Source organism: Schizosaccharomyces cryophilus (assembly GCF_000004155.1).
Source record: "Schizosaccharomyces cryophilus OY26 unplaced genomic scaffold supercont4.5, whole genome shotgun sequence".
NCBI lineage: Eukaryota > Fungi > Ascomycota > Schizosaccharomycetes > Schizosaccharomycetales > Schizosaccharomycetaceae > Schizosaccharomyces > Schizosaccharomyces cryophilus.
The window spans coordinates 318,656-337,253 of NW_013185628.1; the positions used below are offsets into that span (position 1 = coordinate 318,656).

Here is an 18,598-nt window from a genome sequence, read left to right on the forward strand (position 1 = left end):
TTTAGTTTTTGTAAACCATTTCTAAAGCTTTAAGCTTTAGGATATCTTTACCAATGTTGGGGTATGGCTCTGAGATAGGTAAAGGTTTCTTGAAGTTGTGAAATGATTATCGGTTATTAAAATGGGGTTTATACGCCTTGCGCCTAGTAAGTACGTGTTATTCTGTTTGCGTCGAGCATGTGATGGGAAGAGTTGAATGGACCATTGCTTGGCGTATGGTCTGAAGAAGCGATAAGAGTTGCCCATTGTAGTTGGCGGACTTGTCTTGATCTATTACTGAATGATATATTGTTAGGTGTATCATCAACGATTATGATTCAGCATGAACGTTCGCATAATATGATATTATGTCAATTTGTTTATTCTTTGAAATTATATTTACTCTTGTAAACAATAACATTTGCATAAAAGATTGGTTGATTCAACAGTATAAGTAGCATCCATAACAAAATCGAGATTAAAAATTTACTTACAATTGAAACGCCTAGACAGGTAAGAAGGCCTATGTTCCTTTGATGAATTTTCAACTTAGATTTCGTACGGGTTAGTCATTGTTTCCTCCAAAAGCTAGCGTTAACTTTGCCTTGTTTGTTTTCTCCTGCTAAGCGAGTATGCATAGTTTCGAGAAAGAGAAAACAGAGAGTTCACATATCTATATTGCGACGGCCGCAGGGACAGTGTCCCTGTTCAGTATTTGGGCGGTTTGGCGATTTCGGAGGTTCGAAACGGTCCATAATATCCCGAAAGCTCTCTTTCCTAAAAAGCTGCCGGATCGAACTCAAACCTTTCGATCACTATTCGGCTATGTGACCAGAGTGGGTGATGGGGATAATTTTCGTTTTTACCATACGCCTGGAGGTTGTTGGCTAGGATGGCATTGGTTGCGACAAGTGCCTTCCTCACGGTCTGCTTTGGCTTCCAAAACCATTTCTGTTCGATTAGCTGGGGTGGATGCACCAGAATCAGGCTACTTTGGAAAGAAAGCCCAACCATTTTCCCTAGATGCCAAACAATTTCTGTCGAAAACGATTCTAAACAAAAATGTTCGGATAACTCCTCTAAAGATTGACCAATACTCTAGACTGGTAGCTGGTGTACAGTACTATCCAATCTCTCATTTTTTCTGGAAAAGGGATATTGGTCCCATTATGGTCCAAAAGGGATTAGCTGTAGTTTACGATGGGAATGATGGTGTCTTTTATCCATCAAAAAAAGAATACTTGCAATCTCTTGAAAAGAAAGCTAAGAAGAAAGAACTGGGTCTTTGGTCTCAAGGGAAACAGCTCATATTACCATCTCAATATAAGCGAAACAATTAGGTATACATACGTCTTACTCTTCCTTCCTTAATGCATGTCTTTTGAATCTAGTATTGCGATTTTTGAGCATTTTCCCTAGGAATTAGAGATTTTCCTACGCTCACTACATATTATCTATCAACTAACTCCTCTATCAAAAAATTATTTTACTCTTAAATGCATTGTAAAGCTTCTGTTCAACTATTGTTTACAAAATAATGAGGAAACCCTAAAAGCCACTATCCAACATTATGCACTGCCTTATTCGATACTAATGGTTTACGAACCTCCGTAAAGGTCTGCTACTTACCATAAACAGGACGAACTCTTGAAGTGTAAACTATAGCTTTTAATTAATACTTTATTTTTTTTTTATTTTAAATCAAGGAATTGGTGTACATAGAAGGGACTCATACTTGAGCAGAAGAGCCGAAATGCCCCCTTCCAAGTGGATGTCTTCATATGACCGAGCTGTGAAAAGTAAGTTTCAAACTTTCTATAAAACACTAATAATAAATGTTTAGAGGCTACGAAAATCAAACTGGCTGCTCCGAAGAGTAAACATGTGGAATTGATTTTGCAAGCTACGTTTGAAGATCCTGACACACTAGATACAGTCATTCAGGATCTTTGTGAGCGGATGAAGGATTCTTCATGGACTGTCGTTTTTAAATCACTAATAGTATTTCATTTAATGCTAAAAGATGGCTCCCCTGGTACTACGATAGTAGCTCTGTCACAGCGACCTCGTATTCTAGAGGTGGTGCGAGCGTCCTCCTTGACAACTCAAGGACAAAATATATATAATTATAGCCGATTTCTAAGTGAAAGGGTAAAACAATATGGCCGTTTAGGGTTTGATTATGCTCAAGCGAGCGACGGAGCCAAGAAACTCAAACAATTGACTGTCGACAACGGTCTTATGCGTCATGTAGAAGGCATCCAGTCTCAGCTTCGGCGTCTCTTAAAGTGTCAGTTCCTTGTAGAAGAGATTGACAACGATATTACCGTGACATCTTTCCGTTTACTCGTGGGTGATTTATTAGTGCTATTCAAAGCAGTGAACATCGGTGTAATCAAACTGTTAGAGCATTATTTTGAGATGAGTCATCCTGATGCAGAACAATCCCTTCGCATATACAAAACGTTTGTCCGGCAGACAGAGGATGTTATAAACTTTTTGAGCACTGCTCGTTCCTTGGAATTCGTCACCAAATTCCCGGTTCCAAACATAAAACATGCCCCTATTAGTTTGACGGCATCACTGGAAGAATACTTAAATGACCCCGATTTTGAACAAAATCGTAATCAATATATGAACAAAAAGACAAATCCAAATATGCCTCGAAATGTTTTTAACCTTTCCGAGTCTATTCATCCACAAGCACCAGAAGGAAGTACGAAGGAGAAACTCTCGCTTCCTAAGGATAATGCTTCATCCTTTGTAGATGAAATGTTGCAAGAAGGAAACAACCTTCCATTGAATTTAAAAAATTCCTCTCCTTCATTTAATCAAACAGCGTTTGATATTCCCTCTATTCCACAGCAGTCTGTGCCGAACTCATTAAATCCCTTCCTAAATGCCTCTATACCGTATCAACCACAGCAACCTCAAGCTGCTCCTATGTCGGCTCCACAAATGACAGGAAATCCATATGCTCAAATACCATACAACTCCCCTGCTAATCCTTACGTCCAAAATTCGTCTCTTGCTCCGCCAATGCAAATTGATTACACTCCTTCACCAGTTACTAATCCCTACAACTCTCAAAGTAGAGCACAGTCTGTAAATCTGGATATTAGAAACCCTTTCCAAAACTATATCCGTCCTAACACACTTCAACCACAGTCGACAGGATTTCAATCACCTTCAATGACTCCTGCAGCATTGCAGAGATATCCGACGGATTCCGCATCCTATGTTAGCACCGAAATTCCATCATCATTTACTGGAGCACCGAAAGGCTTAACAATGGAGAGACCAATGTCTGTCGACTTCTATAATACGGGTGCGAATTATAATTCACTGCCTTTGAGCCAGCAAAACACCATGAACGTCCCCAACCATTCTACCTCTACTCCTTTTAATGTTTCAAAAAATCCTTTCACAATTAGGAAATCCGAAGAGATTGAAAGAATAGCCCAGAATTCAACGATCGGCGAGTCTAGAAATCCATTCCGAGTATAATATGGTCTTACCTTTATCCTTTACCGTTAGAATATCTAGCTAGGCATATTCACAAACGCACTGTAATTATAGCAATGTTAAGTTAAGTCGCTCCTTGATTTCGATTTGATTATGCTTAAAGCCATGTAATTGAAAGTATTCCATTAGCGTTCATAATCTACTCATCTTGAACATTAATAATGTAAATTTGTTCCTCGCACTATCAAGAAACATACTTCAGGATGATGCAGTTGTGTAAACCGCTATAGAGAGTCTTTAAGATTTTGGACTTTCTATCGTATATGATTTAGCTCATACATCACTTGTGCACTAGTATATGCGTTCCAGCATCCACAATAGTAATAGAGGTACTTCATACTCTTACATGAAACCATTTTGATCGCTCTTGCTCTTAATTTGAAGGGAACCAGGTTTAACCTTCAACAATCGATGTCCTGTCGCCTACATGTATTTATTTCTGCAAGTTTCTTTCCATTTAATACTTCAGGAACTCGATTTGCAATTTAGCTTCCCCTAAACTTTGTTTCTATTCAAACTGGATCAATGAAAAACTACTTGTTCCATCTATTCCCTGATGCTTGCTAGTCTGAGATGAGATATAGGTCACAATCTTTTCAAAGGTTTTCCCGTTCAATTTTCTAGTCCGTGAGCATTTCCTTTATATTGGCAAATTAACATTAGAAAAATGGAAGGTTTACAAACATTGCACTATCCCAAATTCTTATTAAAAGTAAGCTTATACTGTAAACGATACGATACTGCCACATTTGGCATTTTCATCCATTCCTTACAGTAACAACGTCTTCTATCGAGAGACATTGAGAGTACTGTGAAAATTTATTACTGTTATAGCTTATAGATGAATTGGTTACTCTTGCTTCCGTTTAAAGCATTTCTTATAACTATTCTTTGCAAGCCTCAAAATGTATCGATTGTTTATTCTTCCAGAATGTATTAGGCTGTGTTTATTTTTTCCGTAAAGAGGATGTAAGCTTATTCTAAATGGGACGGTTACGTTGTATTTATTTTTGCATTTGCCGGTGATTTGAAGTTAAGGCTTCTTTAATACTTTCAATGGTTTGTTCAGACACATTTCCCAAAAACTTCTTTATTTACTCGTTCGTTGGGAGGAATAAACAGAAGTATCTATTATTTATTTACTTATCTTTGTTGTTGTTTACTTTCACTAACGAATTTGTTGTCAAAGTCGGTATTGAAGCAAGTGTAAACAAACCGTTTCCAACTTCCTTTCTACAATAACCCTCAATTCAATATTCAAAATGAGATATGCTCCCAGATTTTATTCTAAAAAAGGACAAAAGTTTCGACTTATGGTCACTGGTTCCAGTTGTACTGGATATCAGTCTTGTATTAATGCTCTTTGCGAAAAACACATCTTAGACGAGCAATTGGAAGTTGATCCTGAACAAGCTCACTTGGAGAGACCTTTAGAGATTAAGGAACATGAAGCTGGTACGCTCATAGCTAGCCACTGTTTTCTAACTTTTTTTCCAGATATTCAAGGAGAGGAATTCCGTGTTGCTCTGACTGTCATTGAGGCCTGCGGTTTTGGCGATATGCTTGATAGATCCTCTAAGTATGAGCTATGAAAATATTTTGACATGTATGCTAATGAACGATAGCTTTGATGTTGTTACTGAGTATTTGGAAAATCAACTCGACCAAGTTTTAGTTGAAGAATCCAAGATTCGAAGAAACTCTAAATTTGTTGATAAGGTTAGAAATCTTTTCTTTTTATTTATATCTAACTTGTAATAGAGAGTTGATGCTTTACTCTACTTTATTGAACCGTACGGACATTGTTTATCCGAATTTGATTTGGAAGCAATGAGACGTTTTTCCAGAAGGGTAAATGTCATACCTGTCATTGGAGTTGCCAATGCCTTCACAAAGGAGGAATTGAATCGCTTCAAGCAGAGAATCTTTCAGGAACTCGTTGATGAGAACATCCAAGTTTTTGACTTCCCTTTTGATGACGATGAAGATGAAGATGAAGTTATCGAGGAAAATAAGCGGCTCAAGTCGATCCTTCCATTTGCTGTTTCTGGCGCTGCCGTGGGTGATTATCAACAGGATTCCGACAAGCTTGCTAAACACTTCCCATGGGGAACTTTTTATGTTGACGATCCGTCTCATTCAGACTTTTTAGATTTGAAGACTGTTCTGTTCATCTCTCACCTTCAACACCTTAAGTTTATTACTCAGCAGTTTTATTATGAAGCCTATCGTACAGAAAGGCTTTCTAATGCTTCGTTATCCTCGAATTCTTTGTATGTTGTTTACTTTATATTCAAATGCTAATTATATTTATAGGCATATGCTAGTTGACCATGAGAAGCCAAAGCTAGGGCCTGACGAACTAAGTGAAACTACCCATCATGAAACGACGGTTGAGTCTGAAATTCATCAAACTGTCCCAGATCAAACTTCTCATTCACAGACGAGTTGTCAATCCGCGATCAAAAATGCGCAATCAAATTCAGATACTAATTCTGCTTCTCCAAGTCTCAAATCCAAACAAAGCTTACAAATGAGAGACTCTATTAAATCCGAGACATCAACTAGAGTTAAAACTCCTTCTATTGAAATGAGTTTACGTGAATTTCCTCAAAGGAACTCTTCTAAGAACAACAAGCAAGTTAACGAAATAACTGAAACTAAAGAATTAAAATCGGACGATGTTGCTCACGGTCGCTTTGAAAATGTTCCCTATAATAAGACAAAGTAAAGAAACAGAAATGGTTATTGCTCCTTTCTTTAGTCACCAATATTCGGGCTCATGAATACGGTTCGTTTATTGTTCAATTAAGTACTTAGTATACGTTATCAGAACTAGATAATTGATGAGATTCCACAAGTCCATTTTTAAGTAAATTTATAGTCATTTAAGTTGGATATGTAAACACAAGACTATTTGCTTGACAATATTTCGCAATTCCACGGCGATTTTTGCAGCAATTCTCTATCTAGCTAATATTTTTTTAATTTCTCAGACATAAAGCTGCTTTACCCAAAAAAAGATTAATTGCTTATCTTTAGTTCATTTAATAGCAAAAGAATGAACTGTGCTATTGAACAAAGTATTCTTCAAAAAATGATCAGCGTTCTGGAACTATTTTAGACGACTAAAAATCAGAGAAGGTATCCAAATTTGATACATGTGCATCAGCGATGCAACAGGAGAATAACAAGTCTAGTTCCATAATTGTGCGATGGTTCTCTTCAGAAAAACTTATCTTAGAAAAGAAGGATATAGAAGATGAGCAAATTATTGAACCAAGATCTTCAACTGACTATACTCTGCTGCGTCGGTTAATTAAAGAACAATCGATTGCTGCTAACGATTTTGCCATTACTCTGAATTCCTCTCTCAAATATATACTTCTTAATTGCAAGTAGCAACTTCACTATGGGCATCTTGAAGGAATTGCTGAATGATCAAGTGCTTCTATCCGCATTGAACAGATGAAAGACAGGAACAATAGAAGAACGCTTTGTACGCAGCCAAGGTAATCCTTAACGCGCTCAAAAAAAACATCAATAAGAACAGTATTGCCTGCTTTAAAACAGAATGGGCCATTCATTCTCAGCGAGACAACATAAATATCCTCAAAGGGTACATCCCATGTGTAACAACAAACATAATTTTAATCGGCATATACATTTATGCATAATTCAAGAGTACTGCCAACAAGGAGATTTACTGAACCAAGTTATAAAACAAAGATCAACAACTGAAGATAAATACTGATTTTAAAAGCAGATCCTAAGGGCCATTAACTACTTACACGGAAATGGAATACCTCATCGAGATCTTAAGACAGGAAATATCTTGATAGGTTGTGAAAATCAGTGACTTCGAGACAAGTGAAGCAGTAATTGAGAAAAACGGATATTCAAAATCCAAGAGAATATTAAGTTGGCTGTTGACAGATTGACATATTTAGCACCGGAAGCTTTTAGTGAAGAGCGTGAGATAACGCATACGACAATCTAGTAGTTATAAGCCATTAAATAACAAATTTAGCATATTGTGGGATCCGATCAGACCTTTAGTTGTGCGGAGTCTTTATCAAAGTCGATTTTACTGGGTATATTCCCTTCCAGTTAGCAAAACTAAAGGATAGAATGTATAGTTGATACGTTCAGAATTTATAGGAAGATTCTAAAGAAGGCACTACTCAGTATCCTGGGAATCAAGATCTAGCATTAAGGAGTCTGCCAGCTTTACAACCACTTCGGCGAATACATCAGGGCGCGAAAAAGACAATTCTGTTATTACTAACTCCTAACCCAGCTCATCTATAGATTCAATCCTTCATTTTCCTTGGGTACGTAAAATCGATTGCTGTTGTCCAAAGTCAAAACCTTTTTTTGCAGAATCACATTCTTCTTCCGATCTCAAAGAGTTCTTTTCGACGTTCCAAACCTGTTTCAAAAATAAACAACTTACCAAGAATCCATAATCACAAACGGTTGTTTATGAACAATGATCAGTGACTAGTTCATCCTATAAGGAATTCATCCATCAGCCAATAGTGATTAAAAAAAAAAGCAGTATACAGATGTTTATTAATTTTTAAGTAATCAAAATACTTTTACATTGCTTTTCTATAGGAAAAGGGAACATATGAGTAGGTGCCCGGAATCCCTACTACCTTCGCTGTCTAATCAAATCACCCATAATAAATAAGCAAACGGTGAAAGCATTTCTAAGGGAAAAGGCAACTGTATTGGCTTTTTCTAATTTAATAGAATTATTTATCTAGCCTTTTTTTGAAGTCATGCATAATTTTGATCATGCGTCGAGCATAGTAAGCTAATTTTCGATTTCTTTATAGAATGTGTCACTGATCAATTTAGACATTGGGCGATTGTCTAGGTAAAGGAGCCTTCGGGGCTGTTTATCGGGGACTAAATATAAAAAATGGAGAAACTGTAGCCGTAAAACGCATCAAGGTGTCTAAAATCATGAAAATGGACCTTTCTGTCATCAAAGTACGAAGCTCAACTTTGTTTCTGGTTACGAAGTGATTCCTAACCGTGTATTGTTAGATGGAGATTGATCTGCTGAAAAACTTAGATGTATGCTCTCTACTGTTGTCGATTGAAAATACTAATAATACGACAGCACCCCAACATTGTAAAATACAGAGGCTCTTATCAATTTGATGACTCACTCTGTATTGTGTTAGAGTATGCATAATTTACAATTCTGCGTACCGGACTAACTAAGTACATTAGATATTGTGAGAATGGGTCATTACATTCAATCTGCAAAAATTTTGGAAAGATACCTGAAAATTTAGTTGCTATATATACATATCAGGTTTTACAGGGACTACATTACTTGCATAATCAAGGTGTTATTCATCGCGATATAAAAGGTGCAAATATATTGACAACAAAAGATGGAACAATCAAGCTTGCGGATTTCGGAGTTGCAACAAAAATGAATGCTTTAGACGAGCATAGTGTCGTAGGTAGTCCATACTGGAGTACGTACAAAACATTCGGTAACTATGTTTTGACTAACTTATTTAGTGGCACCTGAAGTTATTGAGTTGATCGGAGCAACTACTTCTTCTGATATTTGGAGTGTTGGATGCACAGTGATAGAATTGTTAGAAGGAACACCTCCCTATTATAATTTAGATCCTACTGCTGCTTTGTTTCACATGGTCAAAGATGAGCATCCTCCCTTTCCTTCTAATATTTCATTATCAGCGAAGAGTTTCTTGGCTCAATGTTTCCAAAAGGATCCAAATCTTCGAGTCGGGACAAAAAAACTATTAAGACATCACTGGGTTACTGCTCATCAAACGTCTACCAAATTCACAGATGCTATTGACGAGGTCCAAAAATACAACGAGAGAGTTAACGAAGATAATCTGAATCTTATTAATGAAACCACAACGCATAACATTAATCCAACGTTGCATGCTGACAGACAGTCCTCTTATCATCCTCCTGAGCCACCTAAAACACCTCCACCTATTGAAACAGAGAGTAAGATTTTTTGACGTTGATTTTATACTAACTTATTTCTTCAGAATGCGATGTTTGGGATGACGAATTTCAAGGGACTCTAAAAATCAATAACGATGTACTGGAGAAATCTGAACATTTTGTGAACTTTTATAACGATTTTAAAGGTAAAAACACTACTTCAAGTTCTACAAATTCGACTCCTTCAAAAAGCAGAAAATCCGTTAGTGTTGATCGGGGGAATGAAGTTGTGGACTATGTACAAAAACGCTCATCACCGGAATTATTGACAGTAAGTGTTTGTAATATGTTTTCCTATGCTAATGGATATAGCCTGCGCTTAATAGGTCCATTGATCTTCAACAGACTCCCAAGCATCATAGATATCTTTCAACTGGTAAGCAAAATATGATTTATCCTTTGCTAATCGAGATAGAACTAAAAGAAAATGTTCCTGATGGTTTGGAGAAATTCATCGAAACCCAGAAGGACAGTGAGTTCACTGATGTGTTTCCTGCTTCTTCAATTAAGATTCAGGGCCTCCGGAAAGAAAAAGGGTTCGGAACACTAGTTTTAAATAAATCATATAATTCGTGGAATAATGAGGATGAAGAAACTGAGGATGAAAATGAGCTTTTCGATTCTATCGATTCTGAAGTCGAAAATTTGAACTTGGAGAATAATATCCTACTGGATAAACGATCTCGATTAATTTCTTATTTGAAAGATATTTTGAAGGGATTGATTGAGAAAAAACCGGAAGATAGACAACCTATTGTCACTCAAATTGTATGAAATTTACTTCTAAATTTGTAATGCTAATAATTAGGCTTCCATTTTAACTGAGGATATAAGTCTGAAGGACGAATTGGTGAAGGCGCATGGGATGCTCCCTCTTATTGAAACGCTGAGCGAAGTTAACGATATGCCTTTACAGCTATTATTATTAAAACTCATTAACACGGTATGTACAACTGAAGTTTTCGTTAGCTAATCGACAAGATTATTTATGATAACTATTCTACGTTACACAGATTCTGTTTCTCAGGCGGATTGCCCGTCGTGTTAAAGTTCTCTCAAAGCTCCTATCCATGGGATTTTCGTTATGAGAGCGCCGTTTTCATTCAGCAAATGTACAGAGCATCGTCATTATCCCTTCAAATGTTTATTGGTGTTTCAGGGCTTCATGTTCTGTTGCTATTTCTAAAGGAAGACTATACAAAAAGTAAAGATTTAGTTTTCGTAGGTGCTGAAGGACTATGGAAGTTACTTAGACAACAAGACTGTATACCAAAGAATGATGTCTGTCGACTAGTCGTGCGTTCTGATGTTTTAGAGCCGATGACAAAAAGTATGCTTAAGGCTTTAGCTGCGGATGATCCTTCTTCTAGGCTTTGTTTGTCAAGGCTCTGTGAAATATTGTTAGCACTGTCTCAGTCAGAAACTTATGTTAAGGAAGCCCTCCTGAATGAAAACATTTTCCGAAGAAACTTACGTATTCTTTTATATCTACCTCTTGAAGAAATGGTAACAATGTTGCAGTTTATTAAGCAAATTTCTATGGTGCCGTCTTCAATAAACTTACTCAGAAAGGTGCATTTAATCCCCCTTTTAACACACATACTCGGAGATGCAAAACTAAAAAATAGTAGAAAAGAGATACGGAATGAATCTTTGGCTACTTTATTCAATATCTGTCGTTTAGATAAGAAATCACAGGAAAAAGCGGTTATTGCTGGAGCTATACCTCTATTACAAGAAACAGCCGTCAAAGACAAAATTCTAAAGGAATTTGCATTGCCAATCTTATTGACACTGCCACAGTGTAGCCCCATCTGTAGGCAATACTTATGGAAAAACAAAGGGCTTGAATTTTTTCTCTCACTTCTTCAAGATTTGAATTGGCAATCAGCTTCCCTGGATACTATATCTGTATGGCTTCAGTATGAATTTAAAGAGATACAACATGCTCTTTTGGAAAAACGATATGTGCATCTAGTCCTCAAAGTGTTCTGTTCGGCTCAGTCCGCTTCATTCAATCGCTTGTTAGACGGCATTAGTAGAATATGTCAGCTTTCTCCTAAACTAGCAGCAAGCTACGGTCAGCCTCCAATTTTCCAAAAATTAAGAGATCGTTTATTACACGGAACGGCCAAACCGATTACACTACTGAATGCTTTCCAAATGCTCAAATCCATGTGCGAAAGTAATTCATATTGCAAGATGTATATCACTCATTATGATTTGCCTGATTTAATCCATCAGCAAAGCCGGACAAGTGATTCCGTGTTAGTACGAGAGTTGGCCAAAGATCTCTTAAGACAAGTGAAGTACTCTAATATCCCGAGCAGTCCGTCTATATCAAAACCTGACATGCCCCCACCGAAACGGTCGTCAAAATCAACTGTGAATCGTTAATCCTTACGATCGAAATTGCGAAACATGGTTACATCGCGGTTACTATATAATCTGAAACTTTCAAGCAGTCCTAAGTCAGAGATGATGGAGACCTCTACATTAATTATCACGTTTTCCGTTTATGACTTCCTTTATAATGTTTACTTATGTTAATGAATCTTTGTAAATTTCATGATGTAGTGCACGTTAACTTTGAGTAGGTATGCGATCTTTCATTTTCAGCTGAACAAACCGATTTCGTACTATACCATTGAAATCAACCTTAACATATCCCAGAGGTAACCTTGAATTATTATGGAAAGCCCAACTTGAGTTTAAGTGAATATCAATGAGAAATAAAGTATTACAATTTAATTGAACTTTATAATTATTATTGTATTTAAAAATAGATATAATTTAGGAATTAATAGTGTTTTTACTCTGCTTATAGAAGGTATAATATCTGATTACGCATATCCCAACTTCATTTTCTCAATAAGGCCTTCGTTTCTATACTAGCCTCGTTTTGAGGAACATCTATTGTCCTTTTTATTAAATTTTGATCTTAATTTTTTTGTAAAAAAAAGCTGTACATGTTCTAAATTTCCCGTGAAGTAATAACCAATGCACAAACTCAGTTCGTGCTGAAAATACAAATCCAGGATCCTAGCTTTTGTCTAAGGCTATTGTTTTTTTTTTCTTTGAGTTAAAATATATTTATTTGAGATGCCTCATACAGCGTCAAACACAACATTGAAAAACACAGTCAATGTATTTACTTCTTCACTCTTAACAAGTACAGGAACTTTTCCAAAGCCGGTTGTTGGAGAATCAATAGTTCAATCTGGTAATCACGCTTATATATTTGGTGGTCGGGATGCTGAAGATTCTAGCCTCACGAATGATTTGTACATCGTTGACTTAGAAACGTCCTCCTGGAAATTGGTTGAAAATCAAGGATCTATAAAACCTACTCCACGATACTTCCATTCTGGTATTATTTGGAACGGCAATCTTGTGTTCTTTGGAGGCATCGGGTTTGACGAAGATAAGAATTCATTGTGTGGTTTAAATACGACCGAGATTTTTAACCTGGAGACCAAAACGTGGAGAATTATTCCAGCGAAAGAAAGTGAAACCGGAAGTGAAAGTGATGCAGGAACGTCTACATGCGAGCCTCTACCAAGGTATGGTCATTTATACTGCGTTTTGGGAGATTATATGATTGTATACTGTGGACAAGATCTGTCAAATAATTACATCGAACAGATCAACGTTTTTGACCTGATAACTGAGAAATGGGTCCACAGTTCTCCATTTGCTTATCATTGTGGTGTTTACAGATCAAACTGTACTTCCTTAGATCATGACAGTGATTTTTCTAAATTTTGCACTGCTGAAAACAATAACAATGATGAAGAGAACACTCGAAGACAGAACCAATTTGTTGGTTCATTACTGTTCTACCTCAACTCAAACTTCGTCAACGTTAAACGCGAACTTATTCTATTAAAGCTGTACAAAGTATCTAATACCAAAGGAAACGGAGGAGGAACAGATAAACGTGAAGGATCTAACTCCTGCTTTTACTTTGAGGAACAAGACATAAGTGAAAAATTTGTAGGTTCCTCCATGCCTCCAGGACTTCGCTTTCCACGTGTTTACATGGTCGGAGAGAATTTGGTACTTTCTGGAATTTATCTTACCAGTTCTCGCCAGGCGTTCGTCTTGTGGGTGTATTCGTTAGATCGTGCAAACTGGATTCAACTAGATACTTTGGGTCTTTTAAATCATGGCTCGTGGTTTAAATGTCTAAGTATGCAACAAAATAACCAGCTTGTTATCTTTGGGAATAAAACAAGGAAACTAATACAAGACTATAATGTTCGACAATCAAACTACGATAACATGGTTTATGTTGAGCTTGAGGCATATGGTATATATCGAAAACCGAAGATTCCACATTACTCGGAAAGAAGCGAAAAATTAGGTAAGCTGCTATTAACCGGAGTAAGTGACATGGAAATTTTGACTCTAGAACGAAACCGTATTCCCTGCCTTTCCAAAATTCTGTACAAGAGATGGCCAACATTTCAGAGACTGTTAGATCAAGCAGCCGAACAGAATCAGGATGCCTTTCGAATGAGCCTTTCCGAACTTGGGCCTCAGGTAACGGAGCTACCCTTTACACCTATAAACAGTACTGGAAGTCGAATGTTATATATGCCTTATAGCTTCGAAACATGCTCTACTTTCCTGTATTACTTGTATTGTGGAAAGATAAACGAAACTTACTTGTCAACAAAAACACTGTGTAATTTATTAATTCTTGCCAAACATGATGAAGGGATGGAGACGTTATTCCAATATATTGTACATCTTTTGCACAATACGCTGAACCGAAATAATGTAAAGACTATTTATGAAATAGCTGTATTGACAGGGGCCAAAGGACTGCAGCTACGAGCATTAAGGAGGATCGCACGCATAGAACAGAATGGTGTTGCAGTATCCAACCCGTCATTTTTGCCCAACTTGGAAAATCAAGAATTACCTTCGTCCTGATTTCATAAATGCTAGTATTTTTGTTAATGTTTGTTGGGCGCTTTGCTCTTCAAAAGCTCTTTCTGCCTCTAATTCTTTTTGATTAATTATTTCGCCTTGCAGCTCTTCCTGTCGAGTTACATAACCGGTCCAATTATACTGTTCACGTTCTTGCGTTAATAAATCTCTTGCTTCTTCCCACAGCTCATCTTGACGAAGAGGTTGCTTTTGGTTCTTGGACTTTAGAGACGTATCATTTTCATACTCCTCTAAAGTTGTAGCCTCCCATTCTTCAACATTTGGAAGAGGACGAGTTCGTAACAAGGTTGTGAGAAGCGGTTCTTGCTCACGGACTGGAAATTCTTCGGAAGGAAAAATATTAGTAGTTCGTAAACTTTGAAAATGTATAGCTAGAGTATTGCTTAGGGAATGGATTTGGGATAATAGAATATTGAAATTCTTATGAATAGTAGGCCTATCATTGATTGCATTAATATGAGAGTTCCCAAATAAAGTCAATCAAAATTTGATTAAGAGCTTTTTTCTTCCTTCAAACTTACCATGGTGCGAGTTGTTCTGTTTGGTGCAGAATCGCCAGGAAATGACTCAAAGAGTGGACGATTTGCGTAGTTCTTTGCCGAATTCCTTCTAAAGATTCAACGGCTTTTTCAGAGGAAATGATATCCATCGGAAACAATTGATTCTACCTTCCAAGGCTTAAACGCGTGAATGGATTCCCTCTTCAAGTTGAGTTAAACGACGAATTGCGAGTCCAACGGTCACACTTATAGCGGAAAATAGAGGATATTTGTTTACCTTTTTACACCAAAATACAAAATGTTTAAAAACCTCCAATCACTGGCAGCTCGAAATCTCTTTTCTATTATGACTCAAAAAAGCGAATTCCAGTCTTTGACTTGGTTTTACTAAGTAGAATGAAGTACCTCGCTCCAATGCGCTATTTAATTTTACAAAGCTTCTTATAGGGCACTAGTAAACATCCTTGGTGTCCTTTAGGAAACGTGGTATTTCCAATGTTCTATGGCTATTATGAAGGAGAGGATTGATTTTGAGGTCTATCATGAAAGATTATATGGGTTATGGAACTTACATCGATAATTTTGCTGGCTCAACTAACGATCTCGTTATGAACCCTCAACCATCGCAGTGTGTTATTACCAAACAGTTACTCCCGAACGGTGGTCGAAACATTTCAATTATCTTTCTACCCTTTCTCTTTCCTTATATTCTACAGCTTGGTGGAAGTTTCATTATAATCTGAAATTGCACTAAAATGGCAGACAGGGAAGGCGGTAATCGAAAATACTGGCTCATGAAAGCTGAAGGTGAGTCCCGTATTGTTAAAGGCATTGACGTTGCATTCACATTTGAGATGCTGGAAAAAATTACAAAAGAAGGAAAGATGGAGTCTTGGAGCGGTGTCAGAAATTATGAGGCTCGTAATATGATTCGAGATCAAATGTCTATAGGTGATTATGCGTTCCTTTACTGTTCCAATTGTAAATTCCCTCATATTAGAGGTAAGTGAACGGTTTCAATCTTTATAGCTAGAATACTGACATGCATTTCAAGGAGTAATGGAGGTAACTCGATTTTCAATATTGAATGGATTTGAAAAGGATCACAAAATACTTCTTAAGCTACAGTGGATGCATTACCTAGAGTCTATTTAGATTTTTATCCATTCATTCAAGAGTATGACACATAGTCCTTTTACTAACACAATTTTTTGTCTAGATTTGCTCAGAACCTCATCCGGATGGTAAGTGCAACCTGCTTATTTCGACAGTATTTTAACCTACTTGAAGATTCTTGCTGGGACCCGAATGATCCCTACTATGATCCCAAATCAACCAAGGAAAAGCCGCGATGGTACTCGGTAGGTGTACAATCACGATATCCTTTTAAAAGGCCTGTAACTCTTAGGGAATTAAAAATGCATATTAATGGAAAGCTTTCACATATGTCCTTACTTAATCGGGCACGACTTAGTATTTCCAAAGTCAATAAAGATGAATGGGATTTCATTCATCAACTTGCTGAACTGCCCGAACCCAGTGAAGTACAAGAGGCAAGGGAGAAGGAAAACCAAAAGGAAACGAAGAAGAGAGAAAGAAGGGTAGACGACGATGGGAAGGAGGACAACAAGCAAAAGAAAAGCAAAAGCCCTTATATCGCAGCAGCTGGAGATGATGATACTTCATTAAACGCTATTAAGCAAAGTAGAATTAAAGAATGCAATATAAAATAAACAATAAGTGTAACAACATTAGCAAGCGAACCTTAGAAAACGAGAATTTAATCTCTCATAAACTATCATTCATCTACTTTTTCAATAGATTCAGTCAAAGCTCATTTTCCAAGCTTAATCGTATTTTTCATACCGGACGAATGTTTGATTCCGATAATTTCAAGATCATGAATTAGAAATCTTTCTTCAAACAATACTCCCGTTAATTGCTTCCCTTCTCCGAATGTCCCATGCCCAGCATGTCTAAAAAACCCATACTCCAAATTGTCGTCGATTAGCATAGATACCCCGGGGCTTTCGAGTTGCAGTTTATTCGTAACATGGTTCCGCCTGAGCCCAAAGCATATACCTAAATTTTTATCAAATACACAGCAATTGGAATCCTTTCCCGTAGCTCGAAAAACTTGATGTCTTGAGCGGAGCTGAAATAGTAGAGAATCTGAATTACCGAAACCCCCAGAATGAGACTGCTTCCATGGAGTTGTTATGTATGCACCAAGGACAATCGAAGATTCTTCTTCAGGTTCATGATTCTCCAATAATCCTAATATCGTCGCGCATGGATGGGGAGCATTCGGATACTTTCTAGGATATGTGTTTTCAAAAGTGAATTGTCGAGAATTCCTTTTCTTCTCAGGAATTTTATGACCTTTAAGCAGTAGGATAGTAGGTTCGTAAAAATTCAACACATGACGTTCAATTGCGGACATTGAGTAACCATGACAATTAGCATTAAAAAGACAAGTTAAGTTTTTGTAATTAAGTGAAGGATTAGGAATAAATAAGCATAATTGGGCATAAAGAAGGGGGTTCAAGACAGAGAAGTTTCTGAAACATAAACTGTTATCCTGAGCTGGTTGAGCATACTGTGGATGTGAATAGAAGATATAGTCAAACAGATACCCCAGATGATCAAGGAAGAACACATTTTCATCTAGAAAAGTTATAAAGTCGTCGAAAAGCAGAAATTGATTTGTCCCGTCTTTGTTAATGCCAGAAATTAAAGAATCAGCAACTTTCTCTGCTTTTTCATAATATGGGCTTGAAATTTCGTTTATATGGTAACCAATGGATTCACCCGGCTGAAGATCGACGATGCATAATACTAACACACAAACTCGGTGAAATTTTGTAATTCGCATACGAGGCAAATTCTTTGGGTCAAGTGACTTTTTCCCTACATCCTGAGCCGTTTTTCTTTCATGAACTTCGTTGAGTATACTCTTATTTTCCTGAGGAACTGAGTCACACCAACTATGAAAAATAAGTAATAGTCGTTCGTTGTCGCTCCATACATTCTGATGTCGTTTCGTAAAACACGCTAAGAACCTCGAAAGAGCTGAAAACGTTAAGCAGCGATGCTTATGATGATGGTAACCAAAACAGCAGGCTGCTCGATAAAAAAACGAAGAAAGCTGCAAGGTATCAGGAATCCCAAAAAAGGTAACGCTAATGGATCATCGTCAGTAACTTTACGGAATAACAGAGAAAATAAATGAATCATTCTTTTCATTCTCAAGCTTACAAGGCATCTTCGGTCCAGACTTTCTCCCCATTTTCAAAGCTTGCGAGGGCATTGAAGTTTTCTAATAGGATTAGCAAGTCGCCGTTTGTAGAAAGTGAAGTGTATACCCTTTAAATTGTATCGTTCTAATGGATTGAAGTTTTTCAAGAGAGCAGATGTTTCCTGCATGTATGGTTTCACAATTTTAGGAGAATCCTCCGCATTTCCCAGTAAGGCTTTAAGATTTTTCATATTTTTAACATCATTTCTCTTCACAATTGAAAGAAGTTAAGTTGTTTGAAAAAAGTGTTTAGAGAAAAAGCACTCTAGAATTGCTTTATGTATAATAATCATGATGTAAGAAATTTTTAAGTTAAATTAAGCGC

At 37.0% G+C, this 18,598-nt stretch overlaps 8 protein-coding genes across 8 annotated transcripts; 6 read left to right on the plus strand and 2 right to left on the minus strand.

Annotated features, from left to right (window-relative positions):
* Positions 1-414: 414 nt before the first annotated feature.
* On the plus strand, positions 415-1,553 carry SPOG_00753 (nuclease). The gene has a single exon (XM_013168930.1). It carries the CDS (start codon positions 612-614, stop codon positions 1,317-1,319), a length of 708 nt encoding a protein of 235 aa, XP_013024384.1. The 5' UTR covers positions 415-611; the 3' UTR covers positions 1,320-1,553.
* A 63-nt stretch (positions 1,554-1,616) lies between these two features.
* On the plus strand, positions 1,617-3,584 carry SPOG_00752 (ENTH/VHS domain-containing protein). The gene is made up of 2 exons (XM_013168929.1): positions 1,617-1,778; positions 1,823-3,584. The coding sequence occupies exons 1-2, from the start codon at positions 1,733-1,735 to the stop codon at positions 3,484-3,486; spliced, it is 1,710 nt and encodes a 569-aa protein (XP_013024383.1). The 5' UTR covers positions 1,617-1,732; the 3' UTR covers positions 3,487-3,584.
* A 22-nt stretch (positions 3,585-3,606) lies between these two features.
* On the plus strand, positions 3,607-6,369 carry SPOG_00751 (septin Spn7). Its single transcript, XM_013168928.1, has 5 exons — positions 3,607-4,959; positions 5,002-5,083; positions 5,130-5,223; positions 5,266-5,777; positions 5,821-6,369. Exons 1-5 carry the CDS (start codon positions 4,767-4,769, stop codon positions 6,233-6,235), a joined length of 1,296 nt encoding a protein of 431 aa, XP_013024382.1. The 5' UTR covers positions 3,607-4,766; the 3' UTR covers positions 6,236-6,369.
* A 1,226-nt stretch (positions 6,370-7,595) lies between these two features.
* SPOG_00750 (STE/STE11/CDC15 protein kinase Cdc7) lies at positions 7,596-12,064 on the plus strand. The gene is made up of 11 exons (XM_013168927.1): positions 7,596-8,321; positions 8,371-8,505; positions 8,563-8,592; positions 8,639-8,703; positions 8,752-9,005; positions 9,052-9,516; positions 9,561-9,787; positions 9,829-9,892; positions 9,932-10,284; positions 10,325-10,459; positions 10,498-12,064. The coding sequence occupies exons 1-11, from the start codon at positions 8,292-8,294 to the stop codon at positions 11,911-11,913; spliced, it is 3,174 nt and encodes a 1,057-aa protein (XP_013024381.1). The 5' UTR covers positions 7,596-8,291; the 3' UTR covers positions 11,914-12,064.
* A 554-nt stretch (positions 12,065-12,618) lies between these two features.
* Positions 12,619-14,210, plus strand: SPOG_00749 (Ras1-Scd pathway protein Ral2; the record flags this gene model as incomplete). The annotated part of the gene is made up of 2 exons (XM_013168926.1): positions 12,619-14,061; positions 14,127-14,210. The coding sequence occupies 2 exons, from the start codon at positions 12,619-12,621 to the stop codon at positions 14,208-14,210; spliced, it is 1,527 nt and encodes a 508-aa protein (XP_013024380.1).
* On the minus strand, positions 13,387-15,353 carry SPOG_00748 (mediator complex subunit Med8). Its single transcript, XM_013168925.1, has 2 exons — positions 14,997-15,353; positions 13,387-14,911 (listed from the first exon to the last, which is right to left on the minus strand). The coding sequence occupies exons 1-2, from the start codon at positions 15,122-15,124 to the stop codon at positions 14,443-14,445; spliced, it is 597 nt and encodes a 198-aa protein (XP_013024379.1). The 5' UTR covers positions 15,125-15,353; the 3' UTR covers positions 13,387-14,442.
* A 63-nt stretch (positions 15,354-15,416) lies between these two features.
* SPOG_00747 (DUF55 family protein) lies at positions 15,417-16,736 on the plus strand. The gene is made up of 4 exons (XM_013168924.1): positions 15,417-15,977; positions 16,030-16,040; positions 16,195-16,219; positions 16,266-16,736. The coding sequence occupies exons 1-4, from the start codon at positions 15,731-15,733 to the stop codon at positions 16,706-16,708; spliced, it is 726 nt and encodes a 241-aa protein (XP_013024378.1). The 5' UTR covers positions 15,417-15,730; the 3' UTR covers positions 16,709-16,736.
* Positions 15,605-18,555, minus strand: SPOG_00746 (TLDc domain-containing protein 2). The gene is made up of 3 exons (XM_013168923.1): positions 18,341-18,555; positions 18,234-18,294; positions 15,605-18,157 (listed from the first exon to the last, which is right to left on the minus strand). Exons 1-3 carry the CDS (start codon positions 18,462-18,464, stop codon positions 16,810-16,812), a joined length of 1,533 nt encoding a protein of 510 aa, XP_013024377.1. The 5' UTR covers positions 18,465-18,555; the 3' UTR covers positions 15,605-16,809.
* Between the last annotated feature and the right edge of the window lie 43 nt (positions 18,556-18,598).

What these genes read in the sequence shown, in the direction of transcription:
- SPOG_00753 (XM_013168930.1), top strand. Translation starts at nt 612, where the DNA reads ATGCATAGTTTCGAGAAAGAGAAAACAGAGAGTTCACATATCTATATT.
- SPOG_00752 (XM_013168929.1), top strand. Translation starts at nt 1,733, where the DNA reads ATGCCCCCTTCCAAGTGGATGTCTTCATATGACCGAGCTGTGAAAA. An exon ending in ATATGACCGAGCTGTGAAAA is followed by an intron (nt 1,779 to 1,822) that starts GTAAGTTTCAAA and finishes ATAAATGTTTAG; the next exon opens with AGGCTACGAAAATCAAACTG.
- SPOG_00751 (XM_013168928.1), top strand. Translation starts at nt 4,767, where the DNA reads ATGAGATATGCTCCCAGATTTTATTCTAAAAAAGGACAAAAGTTTCGA. An exon ending in ACTCTAAATTTGTTGATAAG is followed by an intron (nt 5,224 to 5,265) that starts GTTAGAAATCTT and finishes AACTTGTAATAG; the next exon opens with AGAGTTGATGCTTTACTCTA. An exon ending in TCGTTATCCTCGAATTCTTT is followed by an intron (nt 5,778 to 5,820) that starts GTATGTTGTTTA and finishes TTATATTTATAG; the next exon opens with GCATATGCTAGTTGACCATG.
- SPOG_00750 (XM_013168927.1), top strand. Translation starts at nt 8,292, where the DNA reads ATGCATAATTTTGATCATGCGTCGAGCATA. An exon ending in ATCTGCTGAAAAACTTAGAT is followed by an intron (nt 8,593 to 8,638) that starts GTATGCTCTCTA and finishes ATAATACGACAG; the next exon opens with CACCCCAACATTGTAAAATA. An exon ending in TCACTCTGTATTGTGTTAGA is followed by an intron (nt 8,704 to 8,751) that starts GTATGCATAATT and finishes TAAGTACATTAG; the next exon opens with ATATTGTGAGAATGGGTCAT.
- SPOG_00748 (XM_013168925.1), bottom strand. Translation starts at nt 15,124, where the DNA reads ATGGATATCATTTCCTCTGAAAAAGCCGTTGAATCTTTAGAAGGAATT. An exon ending in ACAGAACAACTCGCACCATG is followed by an intron (nt 14,912 to 14,996) that starts GTAAGTTTGAAG and finishes AATCAATGATAG; the next exon opens with GCCTACTATTCATAAGAATT.
- SPOG_00747 (XM_013168924.1), top strand. Translation starts at nt 15,731, where the DNA reads ATGGCAGACAGGGAAGGCGGTAATCGAAAATACTGGCTCATGAAAGCT. An exon ending in CTCAGAACCTCATCCGGATG is followed by an intron (nt 16,220 to 16,265) that starts GTAAGTGCAACC and finishes ACCTACTTGAAG; the next exon opens with ATTCTTGCTGGGACCCGAAT.
- SPOG_00746 (XM_013168923.1), bottom strand. Translation starts at nt 18,464, where the DNA reads ATGAAAAATCTTAAAGCCTTACTGGGAAATGCGGAGGATTCTCCTAAA. An exon ending in AGAACGATACAATTTAAAGG is followed by an intron (nt 18,295 to 18,340) that starts GTATACACTTCA and finishes TAATCCTATTAG; the next exon opens with AAAACTTCAATGCCCTCGCA. An exon ending in GTCTGGACCGAAGATGCCTT is followed by an intron (nt 18,158 to 18,233) that starts GTAAGCTTGAGA and finishes ATGATCCATTAG; the next exon opens with CGTTACCTTTTTTGGGATTC.